A 21,972-nucleotide genomic window follows, 5' to 3' on the forward strand; every position below is an offset into this window, starting at 1 on the left:
TCCAAGTTGCACTTCTTTTATTTAAATAAATTCAAAAAATACTTATAAAAGTATTTAAATATTCAATTACCTTTCAAATACTCCTAATTAATTAAAAAACATTCTTACAGCAATTATTAGAAGTTCTTACAATGAAGCATTTGTACTTTTTTGAAAAGCTACAATGTTCAGAGTCTGCTGAACATTTATTTAATCAGTGTCCCCAAATCTGTAAGAGAATACTGTTTCTATCACATGGTATTTCTCTGTCTCCCTCTGTACGCAGCAACACTTTCAAACCATGAACTACTTTCCAGATACTGAAACCAGCTCATAACGGGCAAAGGACATTTTAGAAGTACAGCAAATTGGAATGTCAACCTTAAAGATGGGTTTTGTAGTAAGAGTTTCATTCAAGTCACATCATCTTGCAGCTTTCTGAAAATATATCAGCACTGGAAAAATCCTAATCCTGTCCATGACAGTATTCAAAGACAGCTTTTCCACGTAAATTCACTTTGCATCTTTAAAGCCACACATAACTAATGCATAAAATGCTTTAAATTCAAACCTTTTGTCTTTTCTTCTAAATACTGCTACTCTCTTTCTGTGTTTCCTTCCCCAGTCAGCCACGTCTTCTGAATGAAGACAGTCTCTTATTCTGCTGCTCCCTTATTAGAACCGATCTGATCTGCATTCTCAGGTAAACACACCCCCATGCTCTGTAAAATGTTGGAGGTGGGACCTGCCAGTCCAGCCTGAGCACTATAGGATTCAAGCAGGTTAGCTACTAGGTTCGTATCCACATCAACTGGTGTCAACTCAGCATCTTCAGCTTCAGAATCGGGGCCAGCATCTTGACATGTAGTTCCTTTAGCAGAACTTGCCTGTAGTAAATAAAATGTTTCATCAAGACAAGTCATACAGACTAACCACAAGAGAAGGGAAAAAAGAAAACAAAAGAAAGCAAAAAAGCAAGCAGTTCTGCTGCCAACTAAGTTCAGAACGTTCCAACCTGCCTTGAGAGGCGGGAATTTAATCAACAAATGCTCATGCCAGTTAGAAATCAGCACTTTCTATCATACAGCTTAAGTGCCAAGAGAAGGACATAGAGGGTGAGTGAGTCCTGGCTCAGTTTCTTATGGGATTAATCTGCTACGGAAACGTAAGAAGTCAAACTGCAGCTTGCAAGGAAATGAAACCAAGCCTTGGAATCAATGCAAGTTAAAGCTTAGCTAAGTTTTTGTTTCAAAAAAAGAAATAATAACAAATAATAATAAAAAAAACACATCGCAACTGCAGCACATTTGTTTGCATATAGGATTTTGTTTTATTTTTTTTTGTAATTAGTTAGCATGTGTTTAGAGGGCACACGTTGATCGCACTACCTGGAATTACTACTTTTAGTGTATTTCTTCTTCCTACTAAAGCTCTTGAAATTACAGTGCTACAAACAGGAACTCAAGTGATACTTACCCCTTTCTTTTGGGTGGTGAAACTTCTCCCAACATTGGTGTGTGCCAGTTCACGGTCCATCTCCTCCATATATGACTTGAGACTGCCTATAAGTTCATTAGGCTTCTGCTTTTGCCTTTGATTTTCAGCATCTAAGTCTTCATCATCCTCGTCTGAGAAGTTAAAGTCCTCCTCTTCATCCAGGTCATCAGAATCCAGCTCTTCTGAGTCTGCCCCTGATTATTATTTTGTGTAAGCACAGACAGCAAACAAATCAGCACAGTGCCCACAGGTCATCAGAAAACCCAGAGACACTAAATAACTACGAGATATTCTGACAAAAGAAATAAAGGAGCAATCTCACCTAAAATTCTGTCTAACGCCTTTGTAAAAGAATCTACATCAAAGGTAACATGGGCCTCATCAGATGACCTGAAATAAAAGATATTTTATTATTAAAATAAGCTTTTAGGCTTGCATAAGCTTGACACAGACTAAATGACATATCGATTTCTCTTAAGCCTAGGACATTTGAAATGATGGCTCAAAAAGGGCTTAGAAACCCGTGGCCTGTGTGAACTAGCAATAAAAAGCAAGCAGAGGAGTGTTAGGCTGAAGGAGAAAAGAAAACCAACTTTAATTGTTCTAACTGGCCCAACAAAAATCACACTGAATGTTACCAAAGTAAGTAGGCCTGGCATCCTTGTAGAATTAAGTGGTGGTGTCATAACCTAGATAAAGAGTTAAGTAGATGAGAATCTCTGAGGTCTCCTGCCTAGGAAGAACATTGAAGGCTTCATTCTGGTCTCTCATCAAGCTCAGTGTTGGCCTTTTTTTGGTCGCCTAAACCAACCAAAAAATTGCTGTTTTTTTTAAATAACAGCAGAAGCTTGCTTTACATCAGACATTGACACTAATGCTATCAAAGTCCTGCTCTCACACCGCTTAGAAAGGGCCGTAAGAGCATAAACCCCTCACACCTGATATAGCTTACCCAGCAATATAGAAGTTATTAAGAAGAACCTGAACAATATTCTACTACCTAACTCTGTTTTTAAAATCAAAGGCCTGTCCAAATGACATTCGCACCCCCTTTCTTAAGCCCAACAATTAATTTATTTGCATCCTGCTGTTGCCTACATAGTCAAGTCTCTTCAATGAGCACTTCTCTTCCACTGTTGGGAACAACGAGAGGGATGCACAGTGATTCTTTTTTCCTGCTTCTAGGTGCACAGTATGTGCCTTGGTGCAGAAACTGGCACAGCATGTTCAAAATTATTTTCTACAGGACATCTAGATAGATTTGTACCACAAAAATCAAGTCATAATTTCAGATTCCCTGAAATTAAGTTACACATTATTTCTGTACAGCTTCATTAAAGCCATCTTAGCAGTTTGAATCATTTTTCTTTCATGGCAGAAAACCTTCAGCAAAAATGATCTGTCTTAAGGTGTACATTTTAACAGCAGTGCTAGAAACTATGGTAAGAGAAAGCAGTAACCCTTTGAATTAAAAGGGTTAAAACCAAAACAAACCCACAAAGCTAAGTAAGAGCTCTGAAACATACAGCATCTCCCACCACTTCTACCTGCACCAGTGTCAGTGGTCACCAAGTAATTTTCGAAGTATGTAGGCATCAATACTTTCAAACCTCGATTCTCTGCATTACAGATGAAAGGGTTCTAACAGAATGAACACACATCCCACACCAGACCCCAAACTTCAAAATACAAGTACCATGGCATTTCCGCTCCTTCGTGCGTTGACACCTTGGACACAAAAGCCTTCATACTTTCAGCAACTGTTTCCAAGTTGTATTTCTGCTCTTCTTCTTCATCTGAGGAAGGATGGAACTCATTTGTTGCCTCCTTCAGCATCTTCTCTAGATCATCTGGAGAAATCTCCAGCCAACTATCATCTCAAAGAATAAAGGACATATTTTCTATTAGTGCACATGCCTGCTAGCCCACACGTCCCAACCTAGATGGTGGAGAGTACCACTAGTATTTTGTAGCTCACTTTTTTTGCAGGATTAAGTTTTCATGCTCATACTTGATAACATGAGGTATGAGGTAGTGAGAGGCTGAGAAAAACAAAGCTCAGACTTGGTTTTAGTGCTTTAAAAGATCATCCAGAAATACAGTTGTGACCTGTACTGCACACTGGCACCAGCTACATGTTGATTAAATGAGTAAAACCATCTAATAGCAACATTTATTTGGCCTTAGGTGGGCCATCAGAATGGGCCAGATACTAATTAACTTTGTGCTGTCAGTATTGGAATCAGTTTCATCTCGTGTAACGTTTCACAACTTTCTATCTGGTGGACAAAGTACTTGACCTGACACATGCGTGCATAGTGTTCCTGACCTAGCGGTATCAAATCAGGAACTGGATTGCATATCTTACCAATTAACAACCCAAGGCTTTGGGGCTTATACAAACGCACTGGCTGCCTCAGTCTTAAATGGCTGCCCTCAAATACCACGTCTATCAATCTCAGGACAGGAGGTGAGTTAAGTAGATACAGAGATTGATACAGTTTTTGAACATTCCACCTCTCTCCCCATAAATAATCATAACTGGGGATAGGAAGACACCACCCCTGCTACATCCTGCTCACCATCCTCCGGAGGAAGACAAGCTGCTTCCCTCTCAAATTCCTTCACATCAAAGGTTGTTGTCTGGAGCAATGACAAGATTTCATCACCTGGACTCACTTCAATACAGCTAGAAGAAAAACAATTCAGCTTACTGAAATGAATTTTTGCTCAGATAACAATGCCAATGGCATCTCACACTCCATATGCATGTTTTCATGCAAATTCCTCATTACTCCTTCTACACGAATATGTCAAAATAAGCAAATCGTGGGGAAGTACCAGGTTACTACACAGACAGTATCAGCCAAAATAAAACACAGTAAATTGCTGTAATTCCTTGATGATGACTCCAAAGCCCATTTCTCTTCCGCTTCCTTTGTTCCTAATGTTTACTTTGTTTTGATAAACTTTTGGATAGACAGATCCCAAACAGCACAAACTGGAACTTCAAGCAAGTAACAGTCAAGATATTATGAACTGGCAAATCCTCAAATATTTTTGCAATGATTTATTTCTTGGACTTGATCTTCTGGAGAAGTCTAAAGCCAGCTGCCTGTCTCAAGTAAAGGAGACAGATTACTTCATATTTATCATTCACTGGGACTGCTTCTCAATGAAACTTAAAACAAGTTCCACAGCCAACCAATGAAATGAATAATGCTTTTTCCGTTACCTCTTAACTCACTTGGAATAGCTTAACACTTCAAAAAAACAAGATAAATAGCTAGTCAAGCAGTAGCTTCTACTAACAGTGATCCAGAGGAATCAATACTCATATGCCCTAGCCACAGCAGCTACATTAAGTGTACAATGGAGAAAAATGTTCTGATTTTTTTTGAGAAAGTACTGAAAAAAAAACAAACAACCTTGGCTGAAGTACTTGTAGGTACTGTGTTATCACTGATTCCAAGTAGCTCTTACCTTTCTTCCTTAGTAAGAGATTGCTGGAAGTAATCTTCTGCCATATGCAATAGCTCCATGTACTTTGCAGAGCCTTCCATTTCTCCCTGTTTAATGCAAGTCATACATATGAATATAAGCAATTCTCCCTCCACTTCCTTTTCACAGCCAGATTTCATAATGACAATTGTTTGTGTCACAAAAATTGAGTGCTGAGAAAAATCCATATAGGTAATATTGCTTTGCAATTCATACTTGCAGTAATTTATATGGGTCCAAATGAGATTTGGGGGGGGTATTAAACATAGAATTTTAAGACCATTTAGTTACTGATGCATGCAGGTGAAAGAAAAAACAGTGAAAACATTTATATTGACACACAACCATGTTGTGCCTTCCTTTCTTTGAGTGTATTTCCCCTTTCTTTAGATAGATGAATTCATACCAAATCCTGCTTTTCCCTTTCTAATTTCCAAAAGAAATTAAAACAAACTGCTCATACTTCCTTTAGAGATATTCATTCACTTTCCATAGACAGAAACATTAGATTTCCTAACCTGCTTTAAGTACTTACACAAGCTCAAGAGCTAAAATACATTTTTTTTCCCTTTCTTTTCTTCTGGAATGCATAAACGATGCATGCATGTGCACTTGCACACACGCAGTACTTCACCTTGAAATAATCTTTCTCCTTCAGGCCATTGAGGAATCTCTCCCACACAGGACCGCTAAACTCATTTCTCTTGGAATCAGGAGATGCTTTACTGGACTTGGAGCACAGAATTTCAAAGCCATGAGCCTGTATAAGCAATGCAACAACAAACTGTTCTCAAGATGTGAAATTTAAGTGCATGACTGCATAAAGAACTCCCTATCACCGAGTTTCTGATTCCGCCATTTGAGACACAGATACCAAAGATGGTTGCCAAGTCAAAATGGTTCATTATTGCTGCAGAAAGACAGATTCCAACTTCCAAAGCAAGACACTGCTACCTGACATACAAAGCTCGTCTACAGGGGCAAGTCACTGAGAAGCAACCCAGAATACAGATCTATAGTTCACCAGCTACTCCTCAAGGAAGCGCCAACATTTCATCTCTATTTATATTCTGTGCTGAACTGCCAAGTTGCCTAGCCTGCACATTTTGTGGATACAAACCCGGTGCACTGAGGCACAAGTCTCAGGACAGGAAATTTCAGAAGAAAAAGACAAACAAACAAAAAAAAACCCTCTTGCTATCCTGTTATCTTGCTATCTGTGAGAAAACAGGTGGCTGCATTTCTATTTGCAGCAGGGCCCCAGGGCACACTGTACCAGTACCCCTTTGCACTTCACACACACCAATCCCAACCCATTTCCATCTCAGCTACTGCTTACGTTTTCTCTGTGCAGCAAAGATGCACCGTAAGGAGCTGGACGTGCCTGGTGCAGGAGGTGCAGGACAGGGTCATGGGCTGCACTAGTGTTTAGCCACCCCCCTATGAGCTCTGGCACTTGAGGCACGGCACTTGCAGTTTTGATGCACTCTTAGCACACAGGAGGCAGAACTGAAATGCAAATTCAGTCCACAGAAACTTCTCCTTGCACAAACACAAGCAGCAACTTGGAATGTGAAAGGATGAACTGCTTCAGGCAGAGGCTAAAACAAATCTCATCTATCCTAAGATGGAAACCATTGTTGATATTACTTAAAAGAAAACTAACTGGGCTTAACACCAGCTCAGCAACAGAAATAAAACCATGTGAATCCTGACTGGGATGGTTTCCAGGGGTGGAGGTACAGGAGTGACCTATTCTGTAAGAGAAATCGCCCACAGTATTGTATTTGCAGAAAAATGGGATCTGCCAAGCTGCTCGTATTTTTCTGTACAAGCAGACAACTTACAAGCAGAGAGTCACTTCTCGGACACATGCAAACACCAAACAGACTAAATAGAAAATCCATACAAAATAATTACCAGTTTCATGCCCAGCTCATATGCTTTGTACTGAGGGTGAGATGAGAGGGGCAGGGTGTATCCACTGCGTCTGTCCGGGACAAACTTCTGCTGCACAAGTTGCGCATATAAACACTTGGTGAATGTAACCTGCAAAAGCCAAAGCAAAGAAAAAAAAATCACTGGTGAGTGTGCTCTGTATGGGCATCAACTTCCCAACAGTTCCACCTGAACTGTATTTTAAAAGTACCTATATTAAGACAATACCTTGGACGATATTCAAAATACATATATTTGCTTAAGACATGTCACTTTTCAGATTTCACAACAAATATTCCAAGTTCCCAGTATCTCCTAAATAAACATGAACTCTGTTCAATCTAAATACATTAAAAAATCCTCACTATTTATGCCAGAAAGGTATGTGTGCATATATATATCTATACGTGTGTGTGTGTGTGTGTATACATATATGTATGTATGTATATATATACACACACACTTATAGGTAAGGATGTAAAGGCTCCTTAATTCACAAAACTAAAGCTAAGATTTCAAAATCCAAAACTAAATCATCCCAGAAGCCTAAAACTTGACTCAAGTTTATTTTCAGGAGTCTAGGAGCAAAGCACCATATGGAAGTGCAACATTGCTTGGTCAATATTCCACCTCATAAAAGAGCTTTCAGGAAACCACTGCGACTACAGTTGAGGAGGTGACAAGCCCAGGAACCAGCAGCAAGGAGCAGTTAGGGGCAACTCCATGTTGGCTGGCAATGCTGCCAAACTGCTCAGATCACACAAGCAGGCCAGTTTACTCAGCAAGTTCTTCAGAAAACAAGCTGTTAGCAGCATCCTCTGATTTCAGTTGAAAGTCAGTGCCAATCTGAAGGCAGAAAAGCTATTTACAAAATCAACTGTATATTCATGAAAAAATATATTAGAAAACATACTATTTTAAAAGTGAAATCCATGTGTTTATCTAACTCGACCATAGAACTTCATTAAATGACAACAAGCTGCATTAGAGGGATGACTTACTGTGGTCATCACACGCTGCTCTGGAGGGAAAGTTTGAAAAGTGCGACATGCTCGTAAATCTACAGGATCCCGCAGGTAAAAGGCCTGGACTGCTGCAGCCACCAGCGAAGGGCGCTGCTTCAGCACTGCCACGATGCCTGCCGGAAGGTAGCAGTGGGCTCGGTGGAACGAGGCCTGAATTTTCTCTGGATACCTGCATCATACAATAGCAACACACTGTATTAAGTACATAGCATGCCCAAACCACTCCTTTTTAATTATAGTTCACGTTTTCACATTAAAATTAAACTGTTCTATGTGCCAGAAGGTTATTTTGAAATAAAGTCAAAATTCAGCTAGTCTACCATTTGAAGTATCTGTTTTAAAAAAAAACTGAAATACACGGCTAATAAAAATTTAATCCACACACTGTTAAGATGAATCACTGTGAACTTCACTAACACGTCCAGCTCTACAGTATCCTTCACTGCACTGAGTGCATCTGGCTCACACTGCCAAGTCCTTGCAGAAAATAACGCACAAGCTAACCTCACCTGTAACTACCTGATGCTCAGAAAAACATGTTGGTTCTAGGCAGCAGTTTGCAATCCTCTTCATTTCCCCAATGGGCTCCTAAAAGCTCGCACAACTTTCACATTTCCTCACCAATCAGTACAAGAAGGATGTGAAGGAACAGAAATTCCTGCAACTGTCAGGTGTGGTATCACAGCAGTAAACCAACAGAAAACCAAATGAAACCATCCACATACCCACTGATGCGCTTATACACTGCTGCTCGAATGGGTTCTGCAGCCAGGAACTCCTCCGACCGGGTGGACAACAGCCGTAACGCCTGTGAGATTGTTGGGCAGGCAGCAGATGGCTCACAGTCCTCCTGCTCCTGAGTCTCTGACAGTGGAATGATGTGCAGTTCTCCTTTGTAAAAAAACACCTGGCAGACAGTAACAGTCTCATCAGACAGGGTAAGAACAGTCACACACCAAGCAATGCAAAATTTTGTTTCATACAAGAATCTATTTGTTTAAACTCAGATTACTGAAGCACAAATAATGAAATAACACAGGGAACAACTTTTTTTTAATGGGATAATGATATAAATACAGGTGCCAGAAACCATGATCTAACCAATAAATTAAAAAAGAATACTATATGTATTTCACTAGATCTGACTTCCTTAACACCAAGTCTCTCTTCAACTGGAGATTTGCTTCAGGAGACCCAGACAGCCTAACCTAACCGCTGAAGAACATGACAGGGGAATAAAAGCATCATCCAGGCAGCAAACCCTCGTGGCTGAGCAGTTGAGAACACGGGAGGAAAAAAACACCAGTGGCTACTTCTGAGCTAGGAAGCTGAGATAGATGCAAGAACGATCCCGAGGAGAACACTGCCCAGTCCTTTCCAGACCACTTGGGCTGAGAGGCTCCAAGGCGGCCCCGGGGCCGTACGCACCCTGTTGTCACTGTTCTCCGGACGGAGCCACTTGGGAAGGACCTCGGCCGCCTCTATCAGCAGGAACTCCCCGTCGTTGTCGTCGACCCTGGCCGAGGAGAAAGGGGTTTCCGTGAGGGTGAAGCCGCCCGGGGCCAGGCTGGGTGCCCTCGGCGCCCCCCGCCCCGCCCGCACCTGGCCGCCAGCAGCGGGCATGCCCTGGTGATCTCCCGCAGCAGGTACACGACGAACCACTCGTCCTCCACGTTATCCCCGAACCGCGTGCTGCCGCCCAGGTGCTCCGGCGTGTCTCCTGGCCGGGCGCAGAGAGAAAACAGGATAAAACACGAGAAACGAAGCGGCTCAGCGCCCCTCACGCCGCGTTCCCCCCGGGCTCACCCCGCGGCGGCACATAGCGCAGGCGGAACGGCTGCCGCTGCCAGATGTAGGCGGCCAGCAGCGGCGCCAGGCGCTCCGCGATATCCCGGGCGCAGCCCCGCAGCAGCTCCTCGCCTCCGGGCCCCACCGCGAAGAGGCGGTAGCGAACCGCGTCCTCGCCCGGAGCCCCGTCCCCCGCCATAAGAGCCGCGCTGCCGGCCGCGCTCCGCCTCTGAGGGGCGCTGAGGCTGTCGCGACATGGCGGCGCTGAGGCGACCGCGTCATGGCGGCGGCGCTGTGGCGGCGGTGTCATGGCGGCGGCGCCAGGGAGACCGCGTCATGGCGGCGGCGCTGAGGCGGCCGCGTAATGGCGGCCGCGGCGCGGAGGAGGCGGTGTTATGGCGGCGGCGCTGAGGCGGCCGCACGATGATGTCGCGATACACGCGGAAGCCGCTGCCCCCCAGCGCTCTGGAGTCGTGAGTGGCCGCCGCCAGGCAGGGTCCCCGCGGAGGGCTGGGGGTGGCGGGGCCGTAGCTGGGGCTGGGGAGAGGGGCTGGGGCCAGCCCTAAGGGGTGGCGGGGACGGGCAGCAGCCCTGTGAGGCGTTTGTACCCGTCGTGGGCAACGTATGTAGTCGCCGACATACGATGCGGAACGTGGTTAAATCTCGAGTTCAATGTCTTTGCGCCGAAAGTGAGCTGAGGGGAGGGCTCCTTCGCTTACAGCTCCCTCAGCCGATGCTCGGGATACCTCTGTTGGCTCTCCTCCCGCTGCTGGGACTTTGCCCATCTCTCTTTCCAGGCACCTAAACTTCATCAAAGCAATAAGCTAGCAAATAACTGCTCCTAATTTGCTGAGTTTGGAGGCCACGCTTGTTCTGCCTGATCACAAGTCCCCTTTGGGGACAACAACATGATAGCTGCTTATAGAGAGCTGCATCGGGATTCATGACAGAGCTTTACGTTTAAAGGAAGACACTGATTTTTTTAGGCAAATACCTTTTAACTCTGTGTTTACCCTAGAGTTAGTTTTGGTATTTTAAAAATAAAGCCTTGGTAACCTGAATTACCCTAATAATAAGAAATGATTCAGGTATGCAAATCAGTGCATTCCTCAGTAAGCAGAAAGCCATGTAAAACTTGGGAGCCGTGTAGATATTTATTCTTGTCAGTAACATCAAGTTCTGCTCTTTCTTTTAGACAAGGACTTACAAAACGTGCCTTGCGGCATCATCCGCTGCCAGATGCACAAGATGAGGGGCACCCAGCCACACCCACATTGGAAAACTACGGAGAGATCTCAAGGTATTTGTCACACCAGAAAACGGATCTTTGTCTGGAGACCATGGAAAAAACAATACCCTTTGTGTGGAGTTATATTTACAAAAGTAATACATTTGGTACTCCTAGGCTTTACCTCAGAACCGTAGCATTTCAGAATGTGTCCTTTCCATTTTGGACATCATAATAAGTGTGTAGCTGTGTTTTGTTCCCATCTCATAAATAGCCAGGGTCATGTAATTTTATGACAGAAGCAAGTGGAAAAAAGTGAAAAATAATTCCTGAGCAGTGTAGAATTGGAACTAGAAATAGTATTCAACTTAACTACAATAGATTGGAGAAAATTGATGTTCTCCTTGACCCCTAGATGTCCTACATCATTGAGGTTATTAGGAGTTAGCATTAATACACTTGCTTGTGTACTATGGCTTCTGCTTAAATGCCTCTAAAGTAAACATTAACCCTATGAAAACTCTCGTAGAGAAGGATTTCTAAGAACTATTTTGATTTTTTTTTTTTTGTACAGAATGAAAAGGCTGTTTAACTGCTTTTTTGTCATTGTGGTGTTATTGCTTTTTCTTTCTTTTTTTTTTGCCTCAATGTGTACATTTCAGTGAGTCTGAAATCTCGAAGGAATCAGATTACCCTCCTGTTACTCCGACCGATCGTGGGAATTCATGGTCTGCTAGTCCGAGTTATGCAGAAACCTCCACTGAAGACAGCTCGATCTTGTCTTGGGGCTATGATGTGAGTAGAACATAATCATGCAAACCAAATCTACCACCATGAGTAAAAAGGTATTTGAAATATGATTGTAAATATATTTCACAATAAAAACAAGGATCAGGTCTATAAATAGATTTAAAACATCCTGTTGACTTTCCCCTTCCATATTATCAGATCAAAACTAGGTTCATGTTATTCAGTTAATATTCTACATTACCAATCTAATAGAGGAATGCAAATTATAATAATTATTCAAGACAGTCGTGTAAGAACTCCATTGTTAGAAAGTTGTACAAATCAAGAGACGGGCAAAATGGCCTGGAAATACAAATCGCTTAGTGCATAAATGTATATATACAACATAACAAATGCTGTTATTGTGGAATCCAAAACATAAGTGGATGACTTGCAGATACTTGGTGTGAGTTTACCAAACTTCATTTTGTTGAAAACTTCTGGAACCTTGTATGCTTCTTAAAATAGAGTAAGCCTCTAAGAGATTATTTTTGCTACTTTTTTTTTTTTTTTTTAATTCCCCATCTGCCGAAACAAAGCATGCCATTGCCTTCTGTTAGATGGAGATGGGACTGTTTAGATTTCAATTTCTCAGGAACCAACCCCATTTTCTAGCTACATGAGAACAAGTGAGGTTCTGAGCATCCTTCACTTCCCCAGTGTTTCAGACCAGTCTGCATTGTGTTTTGTTTTATTGTTTTCTGTGGTCATTATGAACAAGAAATTTTCCATTTCATTAAAATGTTGCAGAGAATTATCCTTCCTGTTTGGGTTTATATTATGTAAATTACTATGTTTTTAATATAATAATATAGACATTTCAAAACATTTCAATAGCTTTTGTGTCACTGTAAGCTTATTATGTGGCTGCCATGAGTCCTAACAGCAGCCTGCCTTATATCTAGGGGTAAGATTATTTAATGTCTTTCTGTATAAACCAGACTTGCTAAGCTTTAAACAAACAGATGTCTTTTTCAACATTAAAAAAAGAAGTGAATAGCATTTGGAAGATTTAACAAGTCTTTATTGGATAACTTTCCTTTCTAGGAATTTGATAAAGCTGCCACGCAACGAGTTCAGCAGATGTTCAGACAAATTGATGAGCTGCTCTATGAACAGAAAGAAAGTGTACATGTTGAGGGACTGCAGGAAGAATGCCAGCAGTGGACATCCAACTTTCCTCATCTCAGGTATTTTATTAATAGGCTAATGTCATTACTGTCCTGGATTTATAATGGGGTAGGGCTGGTAACAACTGCTTTTAAAACAACAGTAACAGCAGGGTGGTTTTATGCAATTATATAGTACATAGGGATAAAAAGGTCACTCTGTTACTATGCCTGCCATTGTCATTAATAAACAGTACTATCTTAATTTGGTTCCTTGCCAGAGGATTGTTGCTACTTGCAACTGAGTTAACCTTAATATAACAAAATTTTCTTTGAAAAGATGTATGTTATAACTAAAACCCGGGAGCTTAAAAATAATTTAAAAAATCCTACTACCTCACTCAGCCAGTCCTTATGGCTATCTGGAAGCTTCAATTTGAAATTTTCATTACATATTCTTGAATGGTTTTGTCCATATTCAAAAGTTTAACAATTAGCAGGGCCTGAAAAAACGAGCAAAATTTTCTTAATGGATTTAACAGACTCAAAGCAACCTGTAGTAGGAAAAACTAAAACCACACTTAACTATTCCTAAGAAAACTGCAGAGCTTCCCAGTAGAATTTTTAGGATTTTTTGCTGTGTGTTCTTACACAGTGAAAGAATCTTACTTTCTGTGTTTTCTGATGTATTTATCCTTTGCTTTTGCCCTGGCAGGGTTGTGGGGAAGCAGATAGTAATCCCCACAGATGAAGGGTATGGATGGTATTCGAGTTCAGCTTCTGCCAGTTTAGGTTTATCCGATGTAAGCTCATTACAAGAAAAAGATTCTAATGAGTAAGTATCAGCAGTTGGTCCGGGCTTTACAAAGGTGGGAAGGTAATTTTTTTCTCTCAGTGCACAGCAGCCAATTGGCTTCTTAAACTGTGAGCAGTAAGTGAAGATTTAACTTTTCTTGTTAGGCTGAACTTTGAACGTAGCATACTTTATTTTCTTTTCCTTTTTAACTGAAAAAAGTACATTCAGAATAGCAAGACCATCTAGGTGTCCTTGTTGCTCACTGCAGGAAACCAGTCACTAAGCAGAAATACCTTTTGTTAGCTGACTTCTAAAAGGATATGTATATACTGTGTATTATATATGTACATGTTGTGGCTGGTTTTATTGTTAGTCATGTGCTAAATGTGTGCAGTACTTTAAAAATGCAAAATAGTACATTAGTGCTGCTTAATCTTTTAAAATGTTTTAGAGATTTTTAACTTAATTTAATTTTTTTTCATTAGCTTTTATTGCTTTACTGAAGTTTCAGGTTCCTTAGCAAGAATTTAAAATATCCAAATCAAAAGAATTTTTACTGTAATGCATAAATTTGTTGGCTCTCCAATACCTGGCCTTACCTACCACATTGTCTCTCAGTCTCTTGGCTCACCAAATGCTGCTATCAGAAGTGGAATAACAACTTTTTTTCATTTCTGCTTTCTGAAAACTGTCGCCTGTGCAGATTTAGTGTTTTTGGCAAGAAGGTGCCTCTTTCTGTCAGTCCTGTTCACAAAAAGGCCGACTGTTCCAAATCTCCAACCTTGTGTTCTCCAGAGAGCGAAGAAGGTGAAGATGGAATAATTGTCTCTGAAGGTGTAATGGAGGAATATTTAGCATTTGACTGCAGAGATGTGTAAGTACTGAGCATAAGATCATACCAGTGTCCCAGAATTTTTGGTCTTAAGGCTTACATATTTGGTTTTGCTGTTGATTCGTAAAGTATTTGATGATATTTTTAATTATTGTTTTCCTCTTGAGAACTTTCAGAAGCCTGAGGTTGGCAGGGCACTGGGAATTTTCTTTATCTGTCTCCTAGAGCAATTTATTTTGCTATATTTTTTAAAAATTTACATAGTTTCTCATACTAGCTATTTTTATTCCTGGTTTAAATAGTTAATTCCATCATAACTAAGAACCTACTACACACTGGCATATTTAAAACTTGTTTAAATGCTATTTATTTGTTCTACTAAGTCAAATTCATTGTTGTTTGTCGTGCACTAGCAGCATGCTTCTCTGCTTTCTACTGCACTGTACAGATAAGCATTTTGGGTGGGATTTTGTACCTTTACAGTTTTTCAGTGGTAATTTAAGAATCAGTGTGAATTTGATGCTTGCCAAGAAAAAAATACCACTAATTTTATCTTAAAAAGAAGGGATTAAGAGTGATGTAAAGACTAATTCTTTTTGCTACTTTATTCAGCCGAACAATATGAACATATGGCCTGGGTAGGAACTCTGGATGTCAGCTGCTAACTACTTAATTGATTTTAATAAATAAAGCCTCTTAGCTGTGTGGACTGTGAAATTCAAACTGGTAGGTGTCATTCTTTGACCAGGCCAGAGAGACAATTATGCAGCAAACAATATTGCTGCCTTTATAAAATTTTGGTAAAATATGTCTTCTTCTAGTGGTATCTCCTTTATTTCAAGGTCTGTAGCTTTTTGCTGTTAAGTACTAATTCAAGGAACAGATACAAAAGCCAAAACAACTGTGCTTGCATCACTATTTTTTCTTCATTCTAAAAATTTGGCAGATGAACATAAAACTTTTTCAAGCAGTTGTCTTCTAGGTTTTAAACTTCAAAATACCTCTTGCAATTGTGGAGGAGTCTGTGGCCAAGGTCCATTGCAGCTGTGAATTAACTGTTTTTGTTTCCTTTTTTTCCTCTTTCTGATTATGTCTAAATATCTACAACTGAATTAAGCCCTTGCCCTGAGCACCTCCTGGATGTTAAAGCGGTAGGCTGAGAGTGGTATTAGATAGTCAGGAGTAGTAATATTCCTCTTGTCTTCAGAGTTCTGTAGTGATATGGAACCTAACAATGGGATGAACAAATACGACTGTAACTGCTAACATTCATTTTTAAATGGGACTTTTATCTCCTTTGTAAATTATTTATTATTCATCAAGTATTTTATAAAATGATATTATCAAATATCATTTTCAGTCAGTCTGTATGGAGAAACCAAGGCATTCAGTTGATAAGGCAATTGTCTCAGTCATTTCTCATTTAGGTCAGTGGTGGATTCTGGAAGATATGAGAGTGCCAGTAAGTATTCCAGAAATACTGGAAAAAATTGCTTTTTCAAGTCATTTGATGTTACTGTTCATTGTTCTGGTGGCTCTCAGAAAACAATATTATGTGCTACATATGAAATTTCTCCTGAAGTAATGTCTTCAACCTATTTGGTCAGCTGCCTTGACCTATTTCAATTTTAGAGGAAACAGCAGAAATACAGCCTTAGCTAATGTGTTAATCCTATTAGATAATTGCCACAAAATTGCAGGAGATATATGCAATTTATATATATATATATATATATATATATACACACACAATAAGGAGATACCGTGTTTATGGTACGTATAAAGCTCACGTTTTTACAGGGAGGAGGAATTTCATGAGAGGAAAATGGGACTCTGCTCTGACAGACGGAAACTAGGGTTTCCTCCTATCTCTCCGTATTCCTGCATGAAGGATTCTGTGCTCACATTTGTGTTTGATGATGTGTGGAGTGAAGTCCTAGGCTGCATGGAAGAGTTAGTCCGCAGACACTGGGAAGGATCAGCCTCTGGTAAGGATCACAGTTAAACTGACGATAGAAAAGGGGATTTCAGTTACTCAGTTTTGCAAGGATTTAACGGGAGAAAGATGCATTTGGGAAGCAGCTCTTCAGGGTAAAAAAGGTTGTTCACTTTGCTAGCAGTGTGAGACATGCTATCAGAAGATTTCACAGAGTTTTGTGTTCAAGAGGACTCCTCTTTAAAACAAAAAAAAAAGATTTACAGTACTGTGCACAGTACAACAGCAATAGTTTGTATTGACAGGGATTCTCTTTGGGTTTGCACAGATGATGAGAAAAACATCATAACAGTAGAAACAATCCGACCAGGTTCTGGAAGCCCTTTGCAGTTTGATCCTCCGCCAGTGTCGTTGCCTCGCGTGCCACAAACTAAAATGCCCTCAGGGACATCAAATCTGGTAAGTATTTTAAGTATTTTTAGCCAGCCAGTTTGCATATAGATGAATCAATACAATACTACCTTGAGCAAAGATGCAAGTATGGCAGGGGACTGTTCAGATATACAACTAGTTTAGATTTTGCATGGATGCTGACTGTCCTTCCTAACCACTTAAGTTCTGCTACTCCTCAATTGCAAATTTGAATTCCTATTTTTCTCTTTAAAACTTAGTATTTTATATACATATTGGACTACCATGTGGTGACTGCCCATTAATGATGCGGTTGTTTCTACATCTAACAGAGTTCAAACTAAACTGTGAGATATAAGATTGTGTGAGAGCTCATTCTCACTAGCTTATTCATTGTTAATTGATGAAGGAATAAAGAACAAATCCCCACAAAGTTGTAAGACGGTTGTTTATTTTCCCCCCAGACACTGAATTTGACTGTGTGTGGTCTGCTTTAGATTATATGCTCCTAGAGTGGTGAGCACCAAAGCATTATCTCTGTTCATTCCATTTTAATTCAACTCTTTCCTTTTTACTTCTTGTTTATTTCTTCCCTGTGTCTTCCTCCCATTTCTGTTACTGTACATGTAGTGCCCCAAAACCAGATGTGGCCGTAAAACCAAAAAGAGAAGAAAACCACAAGTACGTATGCTGGAGCAATGGAAGCTCTGCTATTTTCTGTGTGCTATTGCTATGGTGGGTGGAATTTGATGTTTTTCCAGATCAGTCTGTATTCCAGGAGAGGAGTTTCCAGTTCTGTTCTTGACATAAAATAAATGTCAAAATATATTGAAAAAAATAGTTTTGTAAAACTCCTGATTATAACCATTGTTGGAAGACTGTGTCATGAAAATGAGAGGCTCAGCTGGAAAATATTTAATATGACAGCATGGTATGATACATTTGCTAAGCACTACAATTTGTAGGAAAAATGTAATACTAAGATGCCCATCCTAGATGGCAGAAATAAAACAACTGAGTATTTATCTCAGTGTCCTGAAAGAAATGGGTTTCTTTCCTTCAAAATGATTAGCAAACTGTATAAATATGGGCGTATGTCATTACCAAACAGTAATTCATTACTGTTCATTCAAACAATATGTATATATATAATTTTTTTAATTTTCCAGGTAAATCTCTCTCAAAGCTCAAGTAGCGGCTCTCAACGTAATCTAAATGGCTTGATAGTGATCCATGGGATCCAGTTACAGCAAAGGAATCTGCCTATAATGGAGAAAACACTGTAAGAGCTATAGATTTAGTCTGTTGTTAAGTGGAGCACTCCCACAGACAGAGGGATTCAACCCAAAAGAGCATGAGATCATTTTCTATACCAGAGAAAGTAATTCTCAATTATTTTCTTTTTGCTAATATACTTGTCCTATATGAAATGGTATACTTCTGGTAGAGATTTTCTCTATAATTGCTACTGATTTATCTCTTTAGTGAACAGCTGCAGCACTGACATCCCAAAAAGAGATGAAGCTCAGAATGATCTGTTCATTTCCTAGAGGTGGAATTCCATTAGATCTAGGCTATGGGTGTGAAAACTCTTGCAATGTTTCTTAGTATAGAAGCTATAATTAGTCATAGAATATATATGACAACTTCAATCAAAAAAGATCATAATTCAGTTTTTTAAAAAAGTGTATTTATATGTAATAGGCTTTTTTTTTCTTCTTTTCCACTCCCTATCTATTTGAGCCATAAATTTTATATGGTTATGTGACAAAAACAACAGCACATCATCTGTGTCCACATGTAACATCGGTAATGTCACATGCGGATGAGTACGGTGGAAGCAGGGTCATATTAACACTCTTTTGTTTCTCTGTTTCTTTTGTTAGGGACCTGGATGACAAACGACCAGGCTCCACTTCCATCCTCCCAAACAGAACGTGGCCAAATCGTCCCCCTCTGGAGCTCAGTACATCATCTCTGTCAAGGTCCGCGAGAAGGCAGAACCCACCACCACGTACCCTGCATCCCATCAACATGAGCAACTCTCGTACTGGGACCCCGCGATCTGTGGACGATGTCTTCAGGGGATCTCGAATGTATGTTTCAAAACCAGTTTCTCTCAGCAAATTACCACGTTCAGAGAACCCAGCTTATTTAAAGAATATTCAGTTAAAGGGAAAGAATGTGAATTCCTTGATTTAATACAAACAAAAAATGTCTAGAATATATCCATTTTGTTTGGTATAAATGATCTTGACTGCATTTAGTTAATCACAGGGATTATATACTCTTAAATAAATATATATGTGTATATGAGCAGCTCCTGTTTTCTAGGCTAGGTGTTCATCTTCAGTTGCTGGGCTGAAATTAGCATTAAGCAATACTTAGCCCTAAAGGTTATTAAAAAAGAGCAGATAATAATGCCACCTCTGGGAATGGGCAGTCACGATTCTGCCATTGCACAGCAGCTGCCCAAGAGAACACCTTTCTATATACACCTTCATCCTGCAGTACAGCCACACAGCATGCCCGTTTGAACTGCAGACGATGAGCATTTTTACTACCAACTTGCTTTTATATATCCCCATCACCATGATTGTGATAGTTTCTGCTCGGCATTGATTTTCAGACTCGCTTTGCCTATCAGCTTAATATTAAACAACCTACAGACTATAAGTTGTTGTTAATAAATTAGATTTCTGCCAAACTTTACCCACTGAACTCCTTTTTTAAAATCTAGTCTCCAGTAGTCAGCCCTAACACGAGCATCTCACCGCAAAACTCTGCATGCATTGCTCTTAGTTGCAACATTTTTAGCTTAAACAAAGCCAAACAAGCTGTCAATATTTTATGTTTCGCGATGTCAAACATAGAAGCTTTGCTTTTCTTTTTCTTACTGGTGCGTTTCAGTCTGACTGCATACGAGCAGCTGACCTCACCCTCCCCGCTGCCACTGAGCCGAAATAATCTCCTACCACCCATCAGTACCACGGACGTGGCAGAGCGCGTGGGCACCGCAGGATCCCAGAGGCAAACGGTAATAGGCATAACTATTTAATTTTACTATTGGACACTCTGAAATTGTAGTTACTGCTGATCCAGTTACCAAACCCCAGAGTTCCAGTTCGTTCGTTGTCTCGTGACAGCAGCTGTAATACATGCACTAAAATCCTGCATCAGATTTGGCCAGCATCATCCTCCAGAGGTGAATGCAGTAACCAATAAATGCCACAATTTTCTTCCCATAAGTAGGAGTAGGATAACTGACTTGGAAAATTAACTTCAGTTCCTAGGGTACTTAATTTAAATGCACTGCTGCAATATGAAGTCATCGTAACTTTATCATCCTTCAATACAGAAATCTCGGGGGAACTCCAGTCGAGCTCAGAGTGTAACGACCCATGAAGATAACCACCAGCAGCTACACGAGAGGCTTTTCTTACCTGATCATTTCTCCAGGCCTAAAACAACCAACGTGTTCTTGGTAAAGCATGGCAAATGATACCAAATCACCCTTGTTTACTGAACCAGGTGCTTTGACACTTAACAGAGATAAACGTTATTTGAGAACCAAATATCACAGGTGACTGGTGCCATCAAGTTTGTTACGGGGTTAGAAACCCACAGGTTAGCAAAAACATCATTGTTTGGATCTTAGAAGAGAGAGAGTCATTTTTTGGGGGGGCATGGGTCCTACTGTACTGCTCCCAGCCAGCTCCTAACTACACCTATATGCAGGTGGTGGTGCTACTTTCTTCTTGAAGTATCTTAAAGACATTTGAGATGTTTCTGCAATAAGCTAAGCCTTACATTAGGTATAACATTCAATCTATCACCTGTACTGATACCCTAGCATCATCTTTGAAAGCTTTGTAAGAATGGTGGGGGTAAAAGAGGATGCTTTCAAGCTTTATTACATAGACTTCAGGAAGTGCTTTCTACAGCTACACTCACAGATAAAAGAGTACAAAAGGACTTTTTATCTAAGCTTCCAAAGCTAAAATTTTAACAGCAGCTTTTAAATAGCTGATGGTTTAGTTTCTGCATAAAACTTCAACATCCTTGACTTTAGTTACAAATGTTCAAACCTTCTAAAAATCTGCTTTGAAGGACAACAGTTTTTAGAAGTAGTAAGAGTCCCGCCAAAATGCTTGAGTGGTCATTCTAAGTGTTAGAAAACTGTATTTTCTACCCCTGAATTTGATTTAACCTTCCTTAAACATGTAAAAGCTCTACTTAAACCTTTAGAACATCTTGCAAATCAGGTATCTCAGGAAATAAGTACATTCAAGTAGTTTTCAGTTGTATTATATTGATGTTTGCGGGTTTTTTCATGCAAGCGTAAGTAACTTGACCTGTCTTTACAGCCGGACCCCCAGCGTCGCCGTTCTTGCACTGTTATCGATCACAGTAATCAATCTTGGCCAAGCAGAGGATCAACAGATTCAGGTATGCCCATCAGTTATGGCATTTAATGAAATTGAGCAAGAGGTGGGCTTTTTGCATGGGCGCCCATTTCCTACATTGAGGAAGTTTTTCAAAGTTCAATTTTGCATTTTAACTTTTTGTTACACAAGTTAGCCCTCGTGCCCTAGAACAGCTTTTTGGAATGCCATCATTGTGTTGAGGGTAACGGGGTGAGAGCTACAAAATCAGGTCTCACCTCCGCAGAGCTGGGCATGAGATGCATTTCTGAAAAATAGTTTGTCAACGAGAGTTCTACTGGAGGTCTCAGATAAGAACAGCACGCTAAAAAGGTAGCATTAAAGCTGCAAAAGTTAATGGAAGCTACAAGGGGTAAGGTAGCAAGCACAGAAGTGATTATTAGAGGATGGGAGGGGTCATTTAGCTTGATTAATAGCCAAATGGCCAACCACCACCAGTACAAGTGGTACAAGAGGCAGCCTGAGTTTAATAAAGGCACTAAACTGAAATAACTTGGTTTTAATCAAGGTAGGAGCGTTCACTATTAAAATGAGTATGTCCCCTCTCCCTGAATCAACATATTTAAATGCAAAATGAGTTTTATGATGGCTGCATTGGCAAAAAAAAAAAAAAAAAAAAAAAAACACTAAAACTTTGTAGATTTGAATACTTCATAGAGATGAAGAAACGCAGCAGATCCCAGAAATGCAGCAATGAT

At 40.3% G+C, this 21,972-nt stretch overlaps 2 protein-coding genes across 2 annotated transcripts in view; one reads left to right on the top strand and one right to left on the bottom strand.

Moving 5' to 3' along the window:
- On the bottom strand, nt 1-10,121 carry ECD (ecdysoneless cell cycle regulator). Its single transcript, XM_084290340.1, has 13 exons — nt 9,747-10,121; nt 9,543-9,660; nt 9,369-9,456; nt 8,666-8,847; nt 7,917-8,109; nt 6,898-7,026; nt 5,612-5,737; nt 4,960-5,045; nt 4,059-4,165; nt 3,173-3,353; nt 1,799-1,866; nt 1,456-1,670; nt 1-866 (listed from the first exon to the last, which is right to left on the bottom strand). Exons 1-13 carry the CDS (start codon nt 10,036-10,038, stop codon nt 636-638), a joined length of 2,016 nt encoding a protein of 671 aa, XP_084146466.1. The 5' UTR covers nt 10,039-10,121; the 3' UTR covers nt 1-635.
- The window catches only part of FAM149B1 (family with sequence similarity 149 member B1), a 12,382-nt gene continuing 445 nt past the window's right edge, over nt 10,036-21,972 (top strand). The window contains exons 1-14 of the mRNA XM_084290341.1: nt 10,036-10,201; nt 10,924-11,028; nt 11,619-11,751; nt 12,793-12,935; nt 13,570-13,689; nt 14,354-14,524; nt 16,283-16,470; nt 16,747-16,877; nt 17,460-17,510; nt 17,999-18,111; nt 18,716-18,925; nt 19,740-19,866; nt 20,188-20,313; nt 21,197-21,278. Coding sequence (XP_084146467.1) covers nt 10,152-10,201; nt 10,924-11,028; nt 11,619-11,751; nt 12,793-12,935; nt 13,570-13,689; nt 14,354-14,524; nt 16,283-16,470; nt 16,747-16,877; nt 17,460-17,510; nt 17,999-18,111; nt 18,716-18,925; nt 19,740-19,866; nt 20,188-20,313; nt 21,197-21,278 — 1,750 coding nt within the window. The 5' untranslated portion in view covers nt 10,036-10,151. The remainder of the gene's footprint in view (nt 10,202-10,923; nt 11,029-11,618; nt 11,752-12,792; nt 12,936-13,569; nt 13,690-14,353; nt 14,525-16,282; nt 16,471-16,746; nt 16,878-17,459; nt 17,511-17,998; nt 18,112-18,715; nt 18,926-19,739; nt 19,867-20,187; nt 20,314-21,196; nt 21,279-21,972) is intronic.

Source organism: Netta rufina (assembly GCF_964035555.1).
Source record: "Netta rufina genome assembly, chromosome: 7".
NCBI lineage: Eukaryota > Metazoa > Chordata > Aves > Anseriformes > Anatidae > Netta > Netta rufina.